Source organism: Somniosus microcephalus, chromosome 11 (assembly GCF_052327205.1).
Source record: "Somniosus microcephalus isolate GS21.2 chromosome 11, FLI_Smic_1.0, whole genome shotgun sequence".
Lineage (NCBI taxonomy): Eukaryota > Metazoa > Chordata > Chondrichthyes > Squaliformes > Somniosidae > Somniosus > Somniosus microcephalus.
The window spans coordinates 165802293-165827750 of NC_140997.1; the positions used below are offsets into that span (position 1 = coordinate 165802293).

Genomic DNA, 25458 nt, shown 5'->3' on the forward strand with positions numbered 1-25458 from the left:
CATGCACCTCTTGCTTTCCTGCCCTCCTCTCACCACAACTCCACCCTTGTGCCTTCCTCACTTCACACACTCAAGAAATGCAACCTGCCCAGCCAGTGGTTGATAAAGAAGAGGGAGAGGGGAAGAGGGAGAGGAGAGTGAAGAAGAAGATTGATTTGACACTCCCATCCACCAGCTCCTGAAGGTCAACCAGCAAGTCCATTTGCAGTATACCTCACTGAAAGTCAGCAGCCTTCCACCAGCCATGCTGCAGCCACTGGGGTAGCATTGCGTGACATCAGGAGAATAGGCAAAGGCTCACACAAGACAGTCACTAAGAGATTGCATAAGGGTGATGAATTGATTTCTTGATATATTGGATTGATAGATGTATAAAGTGGATTAGAAAATTTGCTTTGTGGTGGCTTTTATTTCAGCATTGTAGCCAAGAGGATGCTGTGATGGTCAGTAACAGAGGGAAGGTAAGGTGTGGAACTAATGTTGAAAGGGACATTTGGGTTGTGGTCACTGGGTGGGTGATTCCATTTAGGATATCCCGGCCAGAATGGAGCTGTCTGGGATGCATCCTTCTGCTTCCTCCTCTTCCGCTTCCTCCTTTTCAGCTTCCTCTTCTTCGGCTTCTACCTGTTCTGTATCTTTCTCTTCCCTCTGTGAGCTGAAAAATCTGAAATGGCTGCATAAAATTCTGGAAATACTCAGCTGGTCAGGCAGCATCTCGACCTGAGACATGAACTCTGTTTCTCTCTCCACAGATGTTGCCTAACCTGTTGAGTATTTGCAACATTTTCTCTCTTCTCAGAGGTCTTCCTTTACCATCCTATGCCTTGCAAGCATCCAACAGCACTCCCTACATAATTAAAAACTTTTAACATCTATTGCAGCATGCTACTGCTTCAGAAATTTTTTTTAAAAAGTCCAAGGCCTAGAAATTCAGTATCGCCACGTTTGGGACGCTACAGCCGGGCGTTCGCTAAATTTAGCGCCTGGCGCAACTTAGCGCCACCTTTGCCGATATTCAGTTGCATTGCCCCAAGAGGTTGCTGCTGCGCTAAAGCAGGCGATGCACGACTATCATAAGGTGCTAAGCCGGCGAGCCGAGGTGCTAACACCGAGGGCGGGCGCAGCGCAGGTGCGGCAAGTTTCTGAATGAAGGCAGACACGCTGGCGCCAGTCAGCTCTTAAAGGGAGAGGGTCGACTTGTTTGGCTGCCATGCCCTGCACACTGCAGCCCTGAAGCAAGGCCTGACCATTGCTGGTTCATCAGTTCTATGCCCTGGACCATGGGGAAGCCCGCTATTCTTCCAAATCCCATTGCATGCTCTTGCTGCTTGTCCAGGGTCATGGGGAAGGAGATGTACTGACGTCTCCTTCTGAAAAGGGCATTGATCACCTGGCGGATGCAGCAATGTACCGCGAACTGGGAGATGTTGGCAATGTCCCCAGTAGCGGATTGGAAGGAGCCGGTGGCATAGAAGTTGAGAGCCACCGGCGCCTTCACTGCCACCGACAGAGACGTCCTGCTCTTCACCTGTGGCTGCAGAGCTCTGCGAAGCAGGTGGCAGATTTCAGTGACCACCTCCCTTCTGAATCGCAGTCTCCGAACACACTGCTCCTCAGACATGTTCAGATATGAGAACTGCTGGCGGTATACCCTGGGTGGGTAAGGCCTCCTGTGCCGACGCCTGTTGGCCCTTCTCCATCTGGCCATGACTGGCACTCTCTCATGGCATCTCTGATCCCTTTGAATGCAATGCAGAAAGCCAACGTTTCCACCCATTGCAGCCCCCATTATATGTGGCGACTCAAGGCTATGGCACTGAAAATTAAATCCAAGTGCAAAGCCCTGGCCTGAAGCTAGAAGTACCTGTGCGAGCGCTGAGTCAAAGCAGAAAGCTCTCTGCCTTTGTCTCTCTCCAAATATCCGTCTCTCACACAGAAGGATTGGCACAAAATGGCTGGCACTTATAATGCAGGAGGAGTCCCCTTTAAATAACGCCCCGCAGTGACTGGGAACCGTTCCCCTCTACCAGTCGCTGGGGGCGCCAGGCGCAAACAAGGCCGGCGCCACTGAAGTTCCAGTTCGGGGCGCACCAAGGGCATTGCACCATGAAATGACGTCAGGATCTGCACGCGCAGCTGAGTGGGCGCCGCGGTTTTGCGCCGCTGCTAAATCTTGAGTGAAGTTCGCGAGAGGCGCAGATCGCGCCGCGCCCGGGCGCTAGCCGCTTAGTGCCCCACTTCTCCTCCTCCTAAGGCGCTAGCGTCTGGCACTAACAACTGAATTTCTAGGCCCAAATGTTTAAATGCAAACTTACCTGAAAAATGTGTGTGCCCCTTTAAGAGGTGCTGACAGCGCTTCTGTCAGTCTGTTTGCACACTGGGTTTCCCTGGAATGGTTATGACTCAGCGCTAGGGTCGAAGTTGGCTGTGTGACGTTAAGTCGACAGGACGCCGGCATTTTTATTTTGCAGTGTGCTACTGCTTACCTGCAGTGTTACTGGGACATTGAAAATGGAGGATGCTGCGGGAGCCGGCACCAGCTGGCGAAGGAGCAGTCGCTGCCGCTCTTTCTCCATTTTGTGCCAGTAACGGGTGGTGTTAAGCCCCTGAATTTTTACCCCTTAATGTTTAGAGATTATTCAACTGCAGCAGGCATCAGAGCCATGAATGATGCTGCTCTCACCCATCAGCCACACATGCCAGTTCCAGCAGGGGTCACCCGCTAGCAACTTGGAGCAAGACCCCTGGTCAATTTTCTGTTCCCTCACCCAGGGATACTAAAGCCAATTGCTCCTAATTTAGATCAGCTAACTCAACACAGGTGCATTTTTTAAATTACAAAATTCTTACTTGAAAGTAATATGAAGTGCTCAGGGATTGCAAAATGTGCAGGAAAATGAACATTTTGTGGTACAAAGTGAAACAGCAATGCAGCCCTAGAGAAATGCATCCAAATTGTATTATAAACAACTCTCCATTTTTTCTTTTCTATTTTTGTGTCTTTAACCATACGCTGTAAATTATGCACGAAAAATGTGTAATATTTGACGAAGATACAGAGGAGCAAGCAATTGCAAATGCTTTATTCAATATTTTAACCTGTGTGCCAAGGGCAGGTATAAAAGCACTCGTGGCTTAGGCTGAAGCCAGTGACACAGAATGAGAGGTCTCTGCCACAGTGGTTGTAAAGAATTACCAGGCTACACTGATTTAAAATCAATCACAGAGGTCAATGTACAAAGCTCCACTCCCAGACAGTGTAAGTTTAATGTTAGGAGAGATTGCTGCTTTCTCAACTGCATACAAAGATTAAAACATAAGTTTATAAAGTCCCTACAATGTCGTGCTTCAGCATGTTTGGTATTTAGAGCATTGACAACTCTTGAGTTATACTGCCACTCTTGTGTTGATGGGCACTCTAAACCATTTTTCATTGCATCAAATGGCAGTATAACTGCATTTTTAAATTTGGGAGAAAGTATCTCTAAGGTTACTTGCAAACACTGTTGACATGCTATTTACCAATGGTGAATGTGTCCAGAGTGGTGAAATGTGGAATTAACCTTCTGAGTTTTCAGGTGCAGTACTACACATCTTAGCTGTGCTATCATGGGCAGGCACCATAAGAACATAAGAAATAGGAGCAGGAGTAGGCCCTTCGAGCCTGCTCCGCCATTCAATGAGATCATGGCTGATCTGCCTCAACTCCATTCACCGGCCCTATCGCCATATCCCTTGATGCCCTTACGAGTCAGAAATCTATCGACTTCTGTTTTGAATATACCCAATGACTGAGCCTCCACAGCCCTCTGGGGTAGAGAATACCAAAGATTCACCACCCTCTGTGTGAAGACATTTCTTCTCATCTCAGTCCTGAATGGCCTACTCTTTATCTTGAGGCTGTGGCCCCTGGTTCTAGACTCCCCAGCCAAGGGAAACATTCTCCCAGCATCCATCCTATCAAGCCCTGTAATAATTTTGTATGCTTCAATGAGATCCCCTCTCATTCTTCTGAATTCAAGAGAATACAGGCCTAGTTTACTCAATCTCTTCTCATACGACAGTCCTGCCATCCCAGGAATCAATCTCGTGAACCTTCATTGCACTCCCTCTATGGCAAGTATATCCTTCCTTGGGTAAGGAGACCAAAATTGTACACAGTACTCCAGGTGTGGTCTCACCAAGGCCCTATATAATTCTTTATTCCTGTTCTCAAATCCTCTTGTAATGAAGGCCAGCATACCATTTGCCTTCCTAATGGCTTTCTGCACCTGCACATTCACTTTCAGTGACTCATGTATAAGGACACCCAGGTCCCTTTGAGCATCTGCATTCCCCAATCTTTCACCATTTAGGAAATACTCTGCCTTTCTGTTTTTTCTACCAAAGTGGATAACTTCACATTTATCCACGTTATATTCCATCTGCCATGTTCTCACTCACTCACTGAGCCTGTCGAGATCCCTTTGAAGCCTCTTCACATCCTCTTCGCAACTGCCACTGCCACCTAGCTTTGTATCATCAGCAAATTTGGATTGGAGGGTAGCTAATGTTACCTCACTATTCAAAAAAGGTGGTTGAGGGAAAACAGGGAATTATAGACCGGTAAGCCTGACATCGGTAGTGGGGAAAATTCTAGAGTCCATTATAAAAGATGTAATAGCAGAGCACTTGGACAACAGTGACATGGTCGGACAAAGTCAACATGGATTTACAAAAGGTAAATCGTGCTTGACTAATCTACTGGAATTTTTTGAGGATGGAACTGGTGAAATAGATAAGGGAGAACCAGTGGATGTGGTGTATTTGGACTTTCAGAAGGCTTTCGATAAGGTCCCGCATAAGAGATTAGCGTGTAAAGTTAAGGCACATGGGATTGGGGGTAAGGTACTGACTTGGATAGAGAACTGGTTGGCAGACAGGAAGCAAAGAGTTGGAATAAACGGCTCTTTTTCCGAGTGGCAGGCAGTGACTAGTCGGGTACCGCAGGGATCGGTCCTAGGACCCCAGCTATTCACAATATATATTAATGATCTAGACAAGGGAACTAGATGTAATATCTCCAAGTTTGCAGATGACACAAAGCTGGGTGGGCGCGTGTGCTGTGAGGAGGATGCCGAGAAACTCCAGTATGATTTGGACAGGTTGGGTGATTGGGCAGATGCAGTATAATGTGGATAAATGTGAGGTTATCCACTTTGGTGGCAAAAACAGGAAGGCAGATTGTTATCTGAACGGCAATAGATTGGGAAAAGGGGAAGTGCAACGCGACTTGGGTGTCCTTGTGCACCAGTCGCTGAAGGTAAGCATGCAGGTGCAGCACGCGGTTAAGAAGGCAATTGGTATGTTGGCCTTCATAGCGAGAGGATTCGAGTAGAGGAGTAAGGATGTCTTGCTGCAGTTGTACAGGGCCTTGGTGAGACCACACCTTGAGTATTGTGTGCAGTTTTAGTCGCCTTATCTGAGGAAGGATGTTCTTGCCATGGAGGGAGTGCAGTGAAGATTCACCAGACTGATACGTGGGAAAAATAGGGACATTGGCAAAGGAGGAACTGACGCAAATCAATATCTCTAAGGATATGGTGTTAAGGAAGCTAAAGGGATTGAAGGTGGACAAATCCCCAGGGCCTGATAACATGCATCCTAGGGTACTGAAGGAGGTGGCCCTAGAGATAGCGGATGCACTAAGGATGATTTTTCAGAATTCATTAGACTCGGGAACAGTGCCGATGGATTGGAGGGTAGCTAACGTTACCCCACTATTCAAAAAGGGGGGTAGGGAAAAAGCAGGTAATTACAGACCTGTAAGCCTTACATCAGTTGTGGGCAAAATGCTGGAGTCCATCATTAAGGATGAAATAGCGGAGCACTTAGCAAATGGGGACAGGATAGGACAGAGTCAACATGGATTTACAAAGGGTAAATCGTGCTTGACTAATCTATTGGAATTTTTTGAGGGAGTAACTGGTAGAATAGATGGGGGAGAGCCAGTAGATGTGGTGTACCTGGACTTCCAAAAGGCCTTCGATAAGGTCCCACATAAAAGATTAGCATGGAAAATTGAGGCTCATGGGATAAAGGGGAAAGTTTTGGCGTGGATAGGGAACTGGCTGTCAGATAGAAAACAGAGAGTTGGAATAAACGGCTCATTTTCTGAATGGCAGGCAGTAACAAGTGGGGTACCACAGGGATCTGTCCTGGGCCCCCAGCTGTTCACAATTTACATTAATGACCTGGATCAGGGAGTCGGATGCAGCATTTCCAAATTTGCAGACGACACTAAACTAGGAGGGGGGGTGGGCTCAGAGGAAGAGACCAGGAAGCTCCAGAGCGATTTGGACAGACTGGGCGATTGGGCGGATAAATGGCAGATGCACTATAATGTGGACAAGTGCGAAGTTATCCACCTTGGGTGCAGGAACGGGAGGGCAAATTATTATTTAAATGGCAATAGATTGGGAGAGGGGGAAGTACAGAGAGACCTGGGTGTTCTTGTACACCAGTCACTGAAGGCGAGCATGCAGGTGCAACAGGCGGTCAAGAAGGCAAACGGTATGCTGGCCTTCATAGCAAAAGGGTTAGAATACAGGAACAGGGATACCTTGCTGCAGCTGTACAGGGCACTGGTGAGACCACACCTCGAGTACTGTGTACAGTTTTGGTCGCCTCATCTGAGGAAGGATGTTCTTGCCATGGAGGGGGTGCAGCGGCGATTCACCAGGCTGATACCAGGAATGGCGGGAATGACCTATGAGGAGAGACTATGTAGTTTAGGGATGTACACACTGGAGTTTAGAAGATTGAGAGGGGACCTCATAGAAGTGTATAAAATTCTGACAGGTCTAGACAGACTGGATGCAGAAGGAATGTTTCCCTTGGCGGGTGAGAACAGAACTAGAGGACATAATTTAAGGATAAGGGCTAAACCATTTAGGACAGAGATGAGGGGGAATTTCTTCACTCAGAGAGTGGTGAACCTGTGGAACTCATTGCCACAGAGGGCAGTGTACGCCAGCTCATTAAATATATTTAAGAGGGAATTAGATATATTTCTACGGGCAAAAGGGGTTAAGGGTTACGGAGAGAAGGCGGGGACGGGATACTGAATTAAAGGATCAGCCATGATCTCATCGAATGGCGGAGCAGGCACGAAGGGCCGAATGGCCTACTCCTGCTCCTATCTTCTATGTATCTATGTATCTATGGCAGGAATGACGTATGAGGAGAGATTGGGTCGTTTGGGCTTATACTCGCTGGAGTTTAGAAGAATGAGAGGGGATCTCACTGAAACTTATAAAATTCTAACAGGACTAGACAGACTAGATGCAGGAAGGATGTTCCCGATGGCCGGGGAGTCCAGAACCAGGGGTCACAGTCTAAGGATAAGGGGTAAGTCATTTAGGACAGAGATGAGGAGGAATTTCTTCACCCAGAGAGTGGTGAACCTGTGGAATTCTCTACCACAGAAGGCAGTTGAGGCCAATTCTTTAAATATATTCAAGATGGAGTTAGATATATTTCTTAGGGCTAAAGGGATCAAGGGATATGGGGAGAAAGCAGGGACAGGGTACTGAACTTGGATGATCAGCCATGATCTCATTGAATGGCGGAGCAGGCTCGAGGGCCGAATGGCCTACTCCTGCTCCTATCTTCTAAATGTTACATTTAGTCCCCTCATCCAAATCATTGATATAGATTGTGAATAGCTGGGGCCCAAGCACCAATCCTTGCGGTACCCCACTAGTCACAGCCTGCCATCCTGAAAAAGACCCGTTTATTCCTACTCTTTGTTTTCTGTCTGTTAACCAATTCTCAATCCATGCTAGTATATTACCCCCAATTCCATGTGCCCTAATTTTGTTCAACATTTTGTGTGGGACCTTATCGAAGGCCTTCTGAAAATCCAGATACACCACATCTACCGGTTCCTCTTTGTCTACTCCACTAGTTACATCCTCAAAGAACTCCAATAGGTTTGGTAAACAGGACTTCCCTTTCATAAATCCACGTTGACTCTGCCCAATCTTACTATTAGTTTCTAAGTGCCCAGTTATTGCATCCTTTATAATAGATTCCAGCATTTTCCCCAACTACTGATGTGAGGCTAACAGGTCTGTAGTTCCCCATTTTCTCTCTCCCTTCTTTCTTAAATAGCGGGGTTACATTTGCTATCCTCCAATCTGCAGGAACCGTTCCAGAATCTATAGAATTTTGGACCTAAGAAAGATAGATCAGTGTATTTTCTAAATGGTGAGAAGCTCGGAACTGTGGAGGAGCAGAGATTTAGGGGTTCATGTACAGAAATCACTAGAAGCTAGTGGGCAGGTTCAAAAATAACACAAAATCTAATGGAATGTTGGCCTTTATCTCAATGGGGCTGGAACAGAAAGGAGTGGAAGTTATTCTACAGTTGTATAAAGCTCTGGTTAGACCACATCTGGAGCACTGCGTTCAGTTATGCGCACTGCATCTCAAGAAATATATATTGACATTGGACGGGTTGGAGCGCAGAGAGAGTGACATCAAAATTTGCAGATGATACAAATAGTTATAGTTAATTCTTTAGAAGACCAAAGGAAGCTGAATGGCGATATTAATATGATGGGGGGATGGGCTAAAATGTGGCAGATCTAATTCAGTGTCAGTGAATGTGACGTGATGCATTTTAGCAAAAAAAAGCAACAATTATCCTCTGAATGGAAGTAATATCAGTGCAGTGGAAGAGCAGAGAGACTTGGTGGGGGCGGGGCGGGGTGGGAAACAGGTTCACAGAACATTAAAGGCAGCACCTCTGGTTGATAAATTCTAGGTTTTATGTGGTATAGAATATAAAAGCTAAGAGGTAATGCTGACCCTGTATAAAACTTTAATGTAACTTCATTTAGAGTACTGTGTGCAGTATTGGGCTCCACATAAGATGAAAAATATTGGCTGTGATTATTTCTGAAAGGCGAGGAACAAAGATGATTCTGTGAGGGGAAGTTTAACCTAAAAAAACGGGTAGGCTGGGGACATGGAGGTAGTTAAAGTGTTAAGAATTGGAATCCCAACCGGAACCCACCCACCCGATTTTAACGGAGGCAGGACTGGGGCGGGCAGCCAATCCTCTGCCAAGAGGCAGGCTGTCCATTTAAATATTATAATGAGGCTGGTATGCCTCTGCTTAAACCTCCATTTTCTTTTCAACTTTAGCTGGTTGGGTTTTGCCTGCTTCGTGAAACCCGCCAACTAAAGCAAGATGAGGACTGCTGAGTCCTGAATTAAGGGTCCCTACCGAACCTACCCCCCACGACCAGGGACCCCTCATGAGACCTCCGATCATCCCCGCCAAGGCCTATGATTTCCCAGAAGGCCCCCCACCCCAAGCCTCTAATCACTCCATAAGGCCTCCCCACCCCCAGGCCTCCAATCACCCCACGAGGCCTCCCCCCCCCCCCCACCCAGACCTCCGATCTCCGCATGAGGCCCCGCCCCTGCCCAGGCCTCCGATCACCCCACGAGACCTAGCCTCAGGCCTCCGATCCTCCCACAAGTCTTCCCCCCCGCACCCAACCCCAGCTCCTCCGGTACTCCCCATGCTGTTTCTCCGCCCCCCGATCTCTTCAGACCGCCCTCCACCCCCCATGCTGCTCCTCTGGCCCCTGATCCTCCTCCACCCGCCGATCTTCTTTCTGACTCGCTCCCGATCTTCTTCCCGGCCCTCGATCTTCTTCCTGGCCCCCAATTTTCTGTCCGGCCGCCCTCCCACCAATCTTCTTGCCGACCCCCAGCCCCCACATAATCCCACCCTCGACCTCTGTGCGGCCTAGTGCTGCAGGCCTCCCCGTCGAGAGCCAGCCAGCCCCTCAATCTGGCTGGCTGCGGGTGGGAAACAGAGGCTTCCCATTCAATTCAGGCCCTGCCGTTAAATCCGGGTCCTCCCGAGTTTTCTGACCGCATCGGACCCCCTCCCCCCCGCCCCAACCCACCTTCCCCATTAAAATTCTGTCCTATGTGTCAGAAACTTAAGTTAGGAGCACACGTTGAGGGATTATTTTTTTGGGAAAATTTGCATTTCCAAAGTGGTGTAATTGAAGTTTTCAAAATTCTGAAGTGAATCAACAAAATAGATCATGTTCATTTTAATGAAAATTTCAAGTACCAAAGGATAAAACATTAAAATTAGAAAGTTAGGAGTAAAAAGGGAAGTCGGATGGAACTTTATCACCCGGAGGGGAATCAAGTGATGTCATTTTCAAGTTCGCAAGGAATTTGAACAGTATGAAAAGTTCAAGAGACATAATGGATTCCTGGACATAGAAGGGACATTATGAGAAAGCAGGTGTGTGGGATTGAGCTATGAAATAGGAATAGATTTCTGCGGGACCTAAAGACTTTTTCTTGTTCCAAAAAACTCTTGTTATTTCTTTTGGAAAATAGATTTTTAGCAACACAATATAGGCAAAAGTGGCATTACACAGTCATCGAAAAACATAGAACAATAAAATATTTATTCATGAGCTTCTGTGAGCAAGCAAAAAATATTTTGCTAGATGTCAAAGGATTATTTGTCATTTAGCAATGTTACACTGTCAACTGTTTTCCATTTTCCACAGATAATTATAGATTTTTTTCTTCTGGTACAGGAATGTTAAAAACCGCTGTTTTGCTATATGAAAGGGAGACAGTTATACTGACTAATTTTCTTCAGAATTCTTTTTCATTAGCTGCTGGTTGTTTGTGTAACTGGAAAATAAATCCATTCCAACACATTTGTATTGATTTTTGCAAATCTCAATAATTTAGTAACCATGTGATATAGTCAGTGCCACAGGTACAAACTATGTGAAGCAACCAAAAGATGTACAAGGATTGATTTTTGTCATGCTGTTATTATTGTTTCTCTGTTATTAATGGAAAATCTGGAAGCTTTCATCATTATCTCTAAACAGCATCTGTTAATGTTAGTTTATCCTTGGGCAAAACACATTGAATATTTAACAGCTTTTGTTTTCAATTTTAGTATGATGTGTATTTGCACAGAATTATTGACATTTAAAAATATTATTTCTGCTAGATGTTCCAGGGCCGCCAGAAGATTTGGAATTGTCTATCCTGCTAAACAGGAGTGTTCAATTAGAATGGAAGCCTGGAAATAGCCATAATAGCCCCATAACTGGTATGTAAAGTCCAATATTTTACAAATATATATTTTTTCCCATAATTTATTTAAAAGTAGTGCTCAAAGAGAGAACATGGTGAATAATTGAAGGCTTTGACTTGATTCTGATCCCAGACAAATGGACAGAAATTCTTCTGATTTGGATGGCTGTTAGGATCACACGCGAAATAAGTCCGAATAGAGCTAAATACACCACACAGGGCTGCTTTTAATTGGGCACCAAATTGGCTGAATCATTTAAAGGAGCAAAAAAAAAAGGCTAGAATGGATAGAGGAAATGTTAAAGCAAAGGATCCTCTTCTGAGTTAGATTGTTGGACAGAGTACAAGAAGGTTTGCCCAACATCCAACCTGTTCTATAACTAACCTGGGAGTGTTTGATACTGCTGCAAAACTCAAAGGAAGAGAAAATGCTCCATTTTCACTATTGATACTTGGGGCTGGATTTTGTCAGTGCCGAGGAGGTGGGACTGCCGGTAAAGTTGTAGAATGTGGGGGCGGCTGGCAGACCCGCCCCCATCCCGCCTCTGTGCCCTTTTGCCAGAAGACGGGAAGCCCTCCTGTCCCGGTTCCCGTATCCTCAAGGTGGGAAAGGGATTAAATCCTAGTAACTGCCTGTTAACAGGCAGAAAAAAGGTTTAGTCCCATTTTACCTTTTCAAGTGCAGGCTTCCCGACCTCAGAGAACCCCGTCAGGGTGTAGGAGACGTGAAGGGGGACGGAGGGGTCTGAAAGTGAGATGTAGAGGTGAGTGATGGGTGCAGGTGTGGAGTGGTAAGTATGTAAGGTGAATATTAAATGTTATAAAATGTTCACTTACCTTTGTTTCTGCCTACAGCCTTCAGCCGCTGTGGATCCGGAGTCCCCGACATCTTCATTGTAGATTTTACAGACTGGCTGTTGGATCCTCCGAACCAACAGCCAGGCGATTTCTGCAAAGTTGAAAGGTTTGATGAATCCTGAACACAAGGGGCTGGATTTTCATTGAGGAGTCGGGTAGGAGGCAGGACTACAACTTTTGGGGTTGTAGTCCCGCCTCCATCGAGTTCTAGCCAACCCATGCGATTTTCCCTTGATTGACCTTGTTGAGCCCGTCCAGCGGGCTCAGCGGGCCAATTAAGGGCCACCTGGCAACAGGTGAGGTCACAGATTGAAATTTCATCTGTCAAGACCTTTTGACAGATGAAATATCAGTGTTTCACAGCTGTTTGAACCTGTCAAACACTGACCATCTGTACTCCAGGTTAATTCCTTCGTCTCAGGATGATTTAGAGATCTCCCCGGAACAGAAAGCAGAGGCTGCAGATTTTGACAGCTGGCGGCCATTCTGCTTTCAGTGCCAGTGAGATGAGGGACTCCCGAGACCTGAAGGAAGGAAGGCTGTAAAGGTAAGTAAAGGTTAGTAGAACTTCTTTAAATGCTTTACACAGACCCACTGCACTCATGCACCCATCACTCATCTGAACACTGGACATCTCGACCCCTTCAAGCCCTTCATCCCGACGACCCGTGTGGTTTGGAGCCGTCGGGAATCCCACATTTCAACAATGAAAATAGGGATTAGGCTAAAAACTGCCTGTTAACTACCTGTTAACAGGCAGTTAATTGGCATTAATCCCCTTCCCGCCTCAGGGAGGTGGGTCCCAGTGCGGGGCGGGTACCCGCCTCCTTTGAAACTGGCATGGAGGCGGGATGGGGTCGGGACCCCCGATTTCGGGATTTTAAACCCCCACATGCCTCCAATCCCGACTCCAAGGCCAAATGAAAATCCAGCCCAAGGACTCATCAAACTACACAGAATGTCAGTGTTTGACAGCTTCACAGAGCTGTCAAACGCTGACATTTCTTCTTTCAAGAAATCTTGACAGATGGCACATCAGACGTTGGCGTGCTCTCATAGTGACTTCCCCCTAATTGGCCTGCTGAGCATGCTGGGCGGGCTTAACAAGGTCAATCAGGGGAAAATCCCGCTGGTTGGCCAGAGGCTGACGGAGGTGGGATTGAGACCCGGCAAGCAGCAATCCCGCCTCCAACACATCTCCATTGAGAAAATCCAGCCCTTGGTGTGTACAAAAAACCCTTGCAATAATCTAGTTCAATCTGCACTAAATTCAAATGTTAGAATTTACAAGCAGGTGGCAGAACTTTTGTTCCAAAGGTCTTTCAGCACTTTTAGCAGGCCGACCGAAGTCGGAGGTGCTGCAGCTTCTATCTCTCAATTGTGGGACCTCCTTGGAAGACCCCCTCCCCGCTTGGTCTGAGCGCTTCCCCAACGGATATATCTACCAGCAGCATGGGAACCATTTATTTCTTTTCACCATGGACCTCAGATTCGGATGAGGAGCAGCCACGGCAGCAGCAGAACCAGGCAGCTCATCAACAGCTGCAAGAGTGACAACCTCCTGCTCACCCACCTGATGCTGCACAGGGCAGAAGGCACCAGCGCATGTGTTACGTCCGTGTATAATAAGATACAGACTGCAGCAGAAACGGTACAACAGGTGTTTACTCAACGTGGCTCACAGTTGAACTGATCTGTACAGATTACTACTCAGTGTTATATACAGGTGTGGTCACTGCCGGTACTGCAGTATACATGAGCTGTAAAAAATAGTTCCCTCCTTAAAGGTATATACATTACAATTCCTCCCCTTTTAGATTAACAGTACCATAACACTCATTTAACAATTAAATATCAAACTAATTACAATTAACACTTTTAACATGCAACATTAGCGAAAATAGTCTATTTATATATTCAGTCTTTGGGGAGGCTTCCTGATCCTTTCTGGATAGCGCCTTTCCTGAGTACCTTGCTCTTGGTGCGGAGGCGATTCTGGCCCCCTGTCGTCGGTTGGTTCATCAACTTCCGATGCTACTGTTTCTGGGGTAGATGCGACCTGTACGTCGGGTTCATCACCAGGTACGTATGGGCGAGGCATGGGGTTGACTTGTTCCTGTGACTCTAGGATCTGGTCAGCATGGCGTCTCACGATGCTCTCCCCAACGTCCACTGTGTACATTAGTGGGCCCTGCCATGTGCATATCGTTCCTGGCTGCCATTTTTCTGTTCGGTAGTCGCGGGCCAAGACTGGTTGCCCTACATTGAAGCTCCTTGTTGGCTTCTCATGGATGTGCTGGAATTGCTTACTCTCAACATCTCTTCATACGTTTGGTCTGAGCAAATCCAGGCGAGATCTTAACCTTCGGTTAAAAAACATCATGGCTGGGGCCTGGTTGGTGACTGCATGTGTCGCATTCCGGTAGGCGAACAGGAAATTGTCCACCTTGTGCTGCAGCGGAATGTTGTCATTGTACATAGCCTTTATTGCCTTCTTAAAGGTTTGTACGAACCTCTCAGCCAATCCATTTGTGGCTGGATGATACGGGGCGGATGTGTAATGCCTTACCCCATTCTTTTTCAAGAACCTCCGGAACTCTTCGGACACAAACTGTGGTCCGTTGTCGGAGCAAATCTGTTCTGGCAAGCCATTCCTGGCAAAAATGGTCCGTAGGACTGCAATAGTTTTCTCCGTGGTGGTGGAGGACATTTTGATGACCTCAGGCCATTTCGAGTGCGCATCCACGGCTATTAAAAACATTGAGTCCATGAATGGACCAGCAAAATCAATATGCACCCGTTGCCATAGAGATGAGGGCTACTCCCATGGGTGTAGAGGGGCCTGTGGTGGTGCATTTTGGACTTTCTGGCATTCTGAGCAGCTCTTGGTCAGGTCCTCGATTTGTTTATCGATTCCCGGCCACCACACATAAGCCATGGCTAGGCTTTTCATTTTTACCCCTCCCAGATGACCCTCATGAAGCTCATTGAGCACTCTATCCCTTAACTTGGGTGGAATTACCACTCGGGATCCACACATCATGGTCCCCCGGCACACTGACAGCTGTTCTCTCCTTGTCGAGAATGCTGGCAACAGTGAGTCGCCATGTGCTGGCCATCCCTTCACCGTCAAATCATATACCTGAGACAGTGTCGGTTCATTTCGGGTTTCCTTTTCGATACAAGCGTTAGTTACCGGTAGGTATTCAACTATAGTCGAATGGAATATTTCGACAGGATCCACTGCTGGTGCTTCCTCCACAGTAGGCAGTGGCAGGCGTGCTAGCCCATCAGCATTTCCATGCTGTTTCGTGCCCTTATATTCAATCTCATAGTGGTGCACCCCTAGAAAAAGTGACCATCTTTGTACTCGTTGCGCAGTCATCACCGGAACGCCCTTCTTCGGATTAAAAATGGAGACAAGAGGCTGGTGATCAGTCAGCAAGGTGAATTTCTGCCCGTGCAGAAAGTGATTGAACTTTTTCACTCCCCACACTAGGCTGAGGGCCTCCCTGTCAATCTGGGCGTAGTTACGCTCGGCTGAGGTTAGTGATCGTGACGCAAAGGCTATTGGCCTCTCTGAGCCGTCCGAGAATTTGTGTGACAGCACCGCTCCAATGCCGTAGGGTGATGCATCACATGCCAACCGAATTGGTAATGCTGGGTTGTAATGGGCCAATACCTCTTTCGATGTGATTAGTGTTTTGCTCTACTGGAAAGCTCGTCTACATTCGTCACTCCACTTCCATGGCACCCCAGTTTGCAGTAGGGTGTTCAGTGGGTGTAGTATTGTAGACAAATTTGGCAAGAACTTATGGTAGTAGTTTACCAGCCCGAGGAACGACCTCAGTTGTGACACATTTTCCGGTGCTGGAGCCTTAACGGTCACCCTTATTTTTCCTTTGGGGTAGACTTTTTGCCCTGTGTACGTCTTCAAAATAATTTTTGTGTCTCTCAAGGGTATGTGTGAGAATAGCCGCTCATAGTCCCGTCGGTTTATGACTGTTCGGGCTGATCCTGTGTCCAATTCCATCTTTACCTGGACTCCTGCTATCTTGAGAGTGACCCAAATGGTTCGATGATCCTCCGTTGTGATCACATTATGTAGTTTCAGACAACTCAGTTCCCTGCTTTCGGAGTCGTTATCACTCTTTTGTTCATCTGAACTATTCTCCGTCATCTTATGTACCTCCTTGTACTTTCCTTTGGTAGGTTTCTTATTGCTGGTTTTCTTTCCCGACCTGCAGACTCGTGCTATGTGTCCTACTTTTCCACACTGTCTGTACACTTTGTCTTTGAACCAGCAATCATTCTGGTCATGTGTTGTTCTGCCGCAGCGATAGCACTTCTCTGTTCCATATGCTATTTCATTTGTGCCATATTCTTGCGGTCTCTGTTGTATCTCTGCAGTGCCCCGTGCTGCTGCTTCATATGATACCACAATGCTGAAAGCCTTTTCCAGCGTAAGGTCCTTTTCAGATAAAAGCCGTTTCTGGGTTCCTTCACTTTGAAGCCCACACACAAACTTGTCCCTTAATGTATCTGCCAGTCCTGCTCCAAACTGGCAGTGTTTCGATAGTTTGCGCAGTTCTGTTAAATAATCAGCATTGCTTTCATCCTTATGCTGGTTCCGTTTGTGAAACTTGAATCTTTCTGCTATCAGCAGCAGTGTGGGGTTTAAATGTTCCTTTAGTATCGTTACTATGTCTTCAAAACTCTTTTCCATTGGCTTTGTTGGGGTTACTAGATTTCGTAATGAACCATACATCTTTGCACCCATTAAATTTAACAATACCGACGCTTTCTTGTCATCTGACACCTCATTTGCCTTGCGGTACACCTCTATTCGTTCGACATATGTAGTCCAATCTTCGACTTCATTGTCAAATGCGGTGATACTGCCACTCTTCGACATTTTGGGTGTGGTTTAAAATGGCGTCTCCCAATGGCTTAAAATGGCATCTCCCGCGCTTTCCTTCCTCCCCCGCTCCCGGCGGTTCTTGTGGCAATGGCGGCGCCCTGTAGGTTTCGCGCGCTTCTCCTGCGCTGCTGCCAACGCCGCTCTCGGCAGTCCTCGTGGCGATAGCGGCGCCTCGCGGGTTTCTGCGCCTCTCTCTCCCTCTCTCCGATGCTGCTCGATCCCTGAACACCGGCTGCACCCTGTGCGCTCTGCCCTCTCTCTCTCTCTCTCTCTCTCTCCCCTGTCGACGCTGCTCAGCCCTTTGCTGTGCCGCTCAGTCGGGCTCTAGCCCGCTGCTGTCCCGGAAGGGTCTGCGCAGTACCTGTTGCCAGCCTGTTTTGCTGGACCACCTCAACTGGAAAGCCAAGCCTGGCTCTCGACAGCCTCCCCCGCAATTCTCGAGTCTCTGCTGGATGACTGGGCGGTTGCCCGTGGTCGACGCCCGAGTCTCTGGCCTTGACCTCCAATCCACTGATCTCCAGGAACGAATCCCCGGGAGGTGATGCAGAGTTGCAGGTAGGTTCAAACCTGCCTAGTCGCCAATGTTACGCCCGTGTATAATAAGATACAGACTGCAGCAGAAATGGTACAACAGGTGTTTACTCAACGTGGCTCACAGTTGAACTGATCTGTACAGATTACTACTCAGTGTTATATACAGGTGTGGTATACATGAGGTGTAAAAAATAGTTCCCTCCTTAAAGGTATGGAAGTACCTCGCCGCAGGAGATACCCCCTTCTCATGGTTTACAGACAGAGGATGAGCTACCTCAACATGACTGAGCAGCAGTGCCAAAGGAGGCTGAGACTTTTGCATCAGATTGCCAGAGACATCTGCGCATTGCTGAACCAACACCTGAAGCCCAGAGGAGCGGGTGCACACCCCTTCCCAGTGGCTGTCAATTCACCACCGCACTCAACTTCTTTGCTTCAGGCTCCTTCCAGGGATTATCCGCAGACATCAGCGGCATCTCCCAGTTGGCTGCCCACCGTTGCATCACCAGGTTATTTAGACTTCCAAAAGTCATTTGACAAGGTGCCACACAAAAGATTATTGCTTAAGATAAAAAATCACGGGATTGGGGGTAATATTCTGGCATGGATAGAGGATTGGCTATCTAACAGAAGGCAGAGAGTTGGGATAAATGGTTCATTCTCAGACTGGCAATCAGTAACCAGTGGTGTTCCGCAGGGGTCAGTGCTGGGTCCCCAACTCTTTACAATCTATATTAACGATTTGGAGGAGGGGACCGAGTGTAACATATCAAAGTTTGCAGATGATACTAAGATGGGAGGGAAAGTAGTGAGTGAGGAGGACATAAAAAACCTGCAAGGGGACATAGACAGGCTAAGTAAGTGGGCAGAGATTTGGCAGATGGAATACAATACTGGAAAGTGTGAGGTTATGCACTTTGGCAGGAAAAATCGTAGAGCAAGTTATTATCTTAATGGCAAGAAACTGGAAAGTACTAAAGTACAAAGGGATCTGGGGGTCCTGGTGCACGAAACTCAAAAGGTTAGTATGCAGGTGCAGCAAGTGATTAAGAAGGCCAATGGAATGTTGGCTTTTATTGCTAGGGGGATAGAATATAAAAATAGGGAGGTATTGCTTCAGTTGTACAAGGTATTGGTGAGACCGCACCTGGAATACTGCATACAGTTTTGGTGTCCATACTTAAGAAAAGACATACTTGCTCTCGAGTCAGTACAAAGAAGGTTCACTCGGTTAATCCCAGGGATATGGGGATGGACATATGAGGAGAGGTTGAGTAGATTGGGACTCTACTCATTGGAGTTCAGAAGAATGAGAGGCGATCTTATTGAAACATATAAGATTGTGAAGGGGTTGGATCGGGTGGATGCGGGGAGGATGTTCCCGATGATGGGTGAAACTAGAACTAGGGGGCATAGTCTTAGAATAAGGGGCTGCTCTTTTAAAACTGAGATGAGGAGGAACTACTTCACTCAGAGGGTGGTAGGTCCATGGAATATGCTGCCCCAAAAAGCTGTAGAAGCTACATCATTACATAAATTTAAAACAGAAATAGACAGTTTCCTAGAAGTAAAGGGAATTAAGGGTTACGGGGAGCGGGCAGGAATTTGGACATGAGTCTAGGTTCGGATCGGTCATGGCCCTGTGGGTAGCGGAGCGGGCCCAGGGGCCGTGTAGCCTGATCCTGCTCCTATTTCGCGTGTCTAATTCTGTTAGATTCAGGAGATGGTTCTGTGATAGTAGATTGGCGGTTAGGATCAGATCTGCCATGATCTTATTGAATGGCGGAGCAGGCTCGAGGGGCCGATTGGCCTACTCCTGCTCCTATTTCTTATGTTCTTATGAGGGGAAGAGCACCTCCCTGCTAGCTCTCGCCCCCTCAACCAGCATATCTAGCGCCTCATCCGAGAACCTCGGGGAGGCCCTTGCTTTGGAACTGGCCATTCTTCAAGGAGATAAAAGTTTGGAGATGGTGCATCATCTATAAAAACCAGTGGAAGAGCCAAGGCAGCAAGCAACCCTTAAATGAAGCTGGATAAGTGACGTCAGCAGAGGCGAGTTTCAGTCCCAAAAGACTAATTGGGCCTGGGGAACCCACGCCTCTGAAATCAACTGGCCAATTAGGGGAAAATCGCTAAATTTTTCCCACCTCACAGTGGAGGCGGGTTTGGAACCCACCCAAACCGCAACCCGCCTCCATTGGGAAAATCGCGCCCAAAGTCTCAAATCTCAACAGTTATATGAGAAATGTTAGTCTGGTATAGGTCTAGAAAATACTGCGTTTCAACGTCTGCTGTTTTATAAATTAATTGTTGTGTTACATTCAAATCTTCACTGGCAGCATACAGCAAGTTCAATGATCATAGTAGAGTCATCAGAAAATACAAATTCAAACAAAATCACCTTAATTTGTATCTCCTTGTAATATCAAACAAATTCTGAATTTTCCATGTTATTTTATAGATTTATTAATATCCGAAACAATTTCAATTTTTTATAGAGTTTATCGTGGAAGAAAATACATTTGAACCTGGAAGATGGCATGAGAAGGAAAGAGTTGATGGAAATCAAACTTCAGTTGTATTGCAGCTCTCCCCTTATGTGACCTACCAGTTTCGTATATCAGCTCTAAACAAAGTAGGCAAAAGCCATCCCAGTGTGCCTTCGAAAATGCACACAACAATATCTGCAGGTATGTAAATGAAAATGACAATTTATTCCTTTCCTATCAAAACAAGACTTTTATCATATAATGGATAATAAGAATGATAACAACAACAATAATAATTAGTTTAGGAATGCATTAATTCTCTAAGCTATACCTGCTGGATGATTTCCATTTTAGTATTGTATTTCCTCAAGACATGCCCCAAGTACCTCAATATATGGGGATTCCAATTTCCTGCTTTGTTTACCTCTCATGTTATAACCATGACATGCTTAGTTTTCTTTGATTTATTTTATTTTACACTATTTACACTAGTTGATCTATAAATGAACCTCTTGAACCGCTGCAGTCCATGTGGTGAAGGTACTCCCACAGTGCTGGTAGGTAGGGAGTTCCAGGATTTTGACCCAACGACAATGAAGGAACTGCGATATATTTCCAAGACAGGTAGTGTGTGACTTGTAGGGGAACTTCGAGGTGGTGGTGTTCCCATGCACCGCTGCTCTTGTCCCTCTAGTTGGTAGAGGTCGTGGGAGTGGGAGGTGCTGTTGAAGAAGCCTTGGCAAGTTGCTGCAGTGCATCTTGTAGATGGTACACACTGCAGCCACGGTGCGCCGGTGGTGGAGGGATTGAATGTTTAAGGTGGTGGATGTGGTGCCAATCAAACGGGTTGATGGTTGTTATGTTACTCTTACGATAATTGATCATTTAATTGACCAATTAGCTCATTACTGCACTGCTAATCTTGTTGTACATGACCTGAAAATGCTTGATGCCCTCATTATGTGCCCAGAATGGAAAGTGTTTCGTTTCCTTATCTTGATGAGCACAAAATTGACCAAAGAAGGATATCATGGAGAATTCTTGTTTTGTACCATATACTGTACTGTTCACATCACTTATTTGTTCACAGTGCAGCTGCTACTGGGGTTGCATTTGTAACTTTCATTTAAATTTAGACAGTGTTTCTTTCCATTCTTTCTCCAGGGATTTAATTTTCTATCAAACTTGCATTCTTTCTGAAATGCTTTTTATTGTATTGCAACTAGATTTAGTGCTGGCGCGCATTGAAATGCTTTTCTTTCTTAGCCTTCGATGCCTGTAAATTGCTTTGCAAATTTTCATGTTCCTCAGTAATGTCTTGATAAAATTGCAGTTTATTTTGAATGCATCAAAAATACCTTGGCTCAAGCTAATGACTGTTCATTGATCAGCATAGTTTGGTCAAACATGTAGCAGAATAAATCAGTTGATGATTTTGGGGTAATCAATGTGGACCATCATCATTTACCATATCTGCCCAATCTGTGGCAGTAACATTACTTTTTGAAGAATTAATTAAAACACCAGGGCATTAAAGCTTAAAGCATAGACTTTTAGGAGCAGAGAAACAGGAGTAAATCATTCATCCCATTGAGCCTGCACCTTTTGTTTCTAATGGAAGTTGTATAATTTCAATCCCAATTCTCAGCTCTTGCTCCATATCTTTAATTCCCAAGTAAATATCTTGCTCCTTTTTAAGCATCTTAGTTGGTTCTATAGCCATTTGGTGCCGTGCATTCCACATTCTCTCAACCCTTTGAGGGATGAATTTTTTTTCAGGATTGTTTTTTACTGGATTAGTTTGTAATCTAAGATTGTTTTAAAGTTGGCTAATAGAGAAAAGAGTCATTCCTGCCTCCCCTATAAATTCCCTTCCCTACGTATCTCATGCAGATCACCCTGTTAGATTATTTGGTTTTATACTAGATATTCTGCTCACTGGGCACTCCTGTAAGTGATCCTTGTGTCACCTATGAACCAGAGTCTGTATTTTTCTAACCAATTTCTAGCTAAATAATAGCAAGACCAGGGATCAGAGAACACTTCCCACTATATGCCAGATTACTGGAATGTATCATATACTGTCATGTGATTTTCCTCATCTTTGACAGGTAGATTGAATATACACTCCTAAACCAACAATTTATTTAACGTAGAATAGGTAAATGAGCAGTACTCTACAAAAACACTGTGGAGTAGTTTATAAATTTAGCTGTCTTTCACAATATATAAGAACAACAATGGTGCTTTACCTGAGCTATATTTCAACATAACTAGATCCTTGAAAATAATTGCTCATTGCATGCAAGGCAGAACACTTCCACTGAATCAAACTAGCCCAGTCTTTGTGCTACCTTGTAAGCTGTAGACTCACCAACTAGGCTCGGGCAACTACAGATAACCCCCAATTGAAGGCTATTGGCCACAGAGCAGTCCATCAAAGATCGATTGTCAGTCAGTAACTCTGCACATTCTCACAGGTCTCAGACACAGCTGTCAATCAAAAACCACTGCCCTAAGATGTTTGATGCATTGATCTATGTCCAAGGATTTCACTGAGCTGTTTCAAGATCCTGTGAAGACATGTCAAAAGAAAATATTATTAACAAACTGAAGTACTTATAATTAGATAGATTGGCTAACATTTCACAGTATTCAAACACAGACAATGTGGAACTATTGGAACCAGCCTGGAACACATATGGTTCAGAAGTTTTGAAATAAAAAGCTTAGCCAATTAGACAATTAACATAATAACCACTCTAACACACAGCAGGAATCATAACTCAGATAAGTATAATTGACTTTCAGCCTGCCTGTTCAAAATATGTATCCCTGCACCTTGCAGAATCAATCAACGGAGACCAAAACTCACCCTGTGTGTTCTGTGACCAACAATACAGAAATGAATCAATAAACTAAAACAGACAAACATTCCTCATTTTTGTCACACACCCTTTAACTGCCCTATTGACAGAGAAAATGACTAAAGTTTCCTCAGTCTCACCATAGCCAAGTCCCTTCATCCTGGTGAATCATCACACGACTTTCTCCAGGGCTAGTATATCATTCCTAAGGTGAGGTACCCAAAACTGAAAATCAGGTTTGACAAGCATTTTATATAATTGCTGTTGTGCATCCTTGTTTATATGATCTATACCTGTTGTGACGAGGCTTTTCAATCAATTTTACACTTGTGAGCAAGCTTTTAATGACTTATGTGCCTGGACTCCTAAATACCTTTTATTCAGCTACACCTCTGACTGTATTCCCATCTGACGTTCATACATATAAAGTATGTTACCTCACAGTGAGTTACATTAAATTCCATTTGCCTTCTCTCCACCTACTCAGTTAATCTGTATCTTTTTATAAATTTATGCCTTCTTCTTCACAGTTCACTATACCTCCTAGCTTACTGTCATCTACAATTTTAGTATACCCACTCTTTTCTTAAAACCAGATAATTTATTAAATAAAATGTTGGGGCACCAACACCAATCTCTGAGAAACACCACTTCGTCATTCTCCACTTGCAATCTAAAAATGCTCCCTTATCTAAACTCTCTGTCTTCTTCCTCCTACCTAAGTTTCACTTCACAAGGTTGACCTTCAGTTTTACCTACCAATCTTCAGTGCAGAACCTTATCAAATGTGTTTTGAAATCCATCTGTATGACTGTGACAAAAATGAAGTATTTTTGTCGATAATGTATCACGGTATTGGATTCTTTCTTTCTGTCATGGTATAATAGAATGCTGCTGTGCACTGTATTCAATTGTCACATCTCACCAATCAGAGAATGTAGCCTTGATCCCTACTCTCTGTTTCCCACTTCTCAACCAATTACCAACCCATGTCACAAGGATACCTCCAATTCCGTGTGCTTTCGTTTTTTTCTAATAATCTCTTGTACAGAACCTTTTCAAATGCATTCTGGAAGTCCATATAGACAACATCCATAGATGCTCCCCCATCCACCATGCTAGTGACCTCCTCAAAAAATTCAGCTAGATTAATCAGCCATGACTTACCCTTCACATATCCATGCTGACTCTCTTTGATCAGTTCTTACTTGTCCAAGTTTTCAATCTCTCTGCTTCTGATGATAGATTCCAGTAACTTTCAGCAACTGATGTTAATTTGATGGGTCTATAGTTGCCTGGTTTCTCCCTCTCTCCCTTTTTACATAATGGAGTGATAATTGCAATTTTCAATCCATATCACTTATGAGAAGTGAGAGTTTGTTTTAGTTTAAAAATCTGAACTATTTTGAAGAATGTCACCACTAAAAATAAACACAGCTCCATATGTTTAGATGGCTTTGAAGTCCAAACATGTCTCCAATGTTGATAGTTCTGCATAGGTGACATATTCACATCAGCACAGGCTCAAAAGCCGTTACGACTATAATCTGTTTCTTACCTCGACTTTAAAGTTATATATGGTGGAACATTATGTGATGACTAACTTCACCAAATGTAATTAACGAGAGGTCGGGTAGGAGGTATCTTATTGATAACTCTAGAAGTTCTTGGTGTTGAATGAAATTGAGCAATCATCTACTTCTGCAAAGTGAGAAACTTGTGACACTACCTTTGCTTTAGATTCAGAAACAGTAACTGCTATGGTTATTACCCGTAAAGCAGCTGAACCAGGAATAAATCACTCAGCAACCTCGGCAGGTTTACTCAAAGCCAATCCCATAGAGCAATCCTGTGGGAACTGAAATTAATGTGGTATGTTAATATTGATCAAAATCATTAACACGCCGTTATTTTTCCAACAAGATCTGGACCATTAGTGTATTAAGCCATCTACCACTTTAGGATGTATATCAACGCCACCCACTTTAATTCATTACCATATAATGTAGAAAAAAGCAATTGTGAACTTGCATTTTTTTTTAAAGTAAAAACAATTATGTGTAGGAAAAGTTGATCATAAGTTCTTAATGTGTCTGAAATTTGTTCAAGGGTTAAATAAACCTGCAAAAAATAGAAATAATTTTCTAATCTAATAAGATTGCAAATCTTCAATTAATTGGTTTTCTTTTATTTAGTTCCCACGAAGAATCCAAAAAATGTAAAAGGAGAAGGAACAAATATTGACAATATGGAAATCTCATGGGAGGTAAGAAAATTGGCTTGTTTTGATGCCTATGGAATTTATGCCAATATATATTGGACAATTGTATAATGTTGGAGTTTCTTTATCAACTCTGTACAATATAATGATGTATATGGTAACTTCCAATTGGACTGCTGCAACAGCATTAAGGAAAAACAATAGTCATTTATGTAATTATTTGTAGTGTCCATTACGAAAGAGTGATAGTTGTTTTATTTTGTGTTAGCAGTTAAATGGAGTGCTGCTCCTTATCCAAGAATGCAGACATGTACTTTAAAGGTACATTTTTGGACACAATGCTTCCAGACCATCACAAATTTTATTTATAGAACAAATGACAGGGAAATAGGGAGGGCCACAAATCAGGCGTACTGATCTGAGCAC

General features: G+C 44.8%; 1 protein-coding gene across 14 annotated transcripts in view; it reads left to right on the top strand.

Annotated features, from left to right (window-relative positions):
- chl1b (cell adhesion molecule L1-like b) overlaps positions 1 to 25458 on the top strand; it is a 1240677-nt gene that overhangs the window by 822697 nt on the left and 392522 nt on the right. For 13 of the 14 annotated variants that reach the window (XM_086001404.1, XM_086001409.1, XM_086001398.1 and 10 more), the window contains 3 exons: positions 11057 to 11158; positions 19954 to 20145; positions 25007 to 25077. In XM_086001404.1, coding sequence (XP_085857530.1) covers positions 11057 to 11158; positions 19954 to 20145; positions 25007 to 25077 — 365 coding nt within the window. The remainder of the gene's footprint in view (positions 1 to 11056; positions 11159 to 19953; positions 20146 to 25006; positions 25078 to 25458) is intronic. The other variant, XM_086001407.1, reaches the window with a different exon arrangement.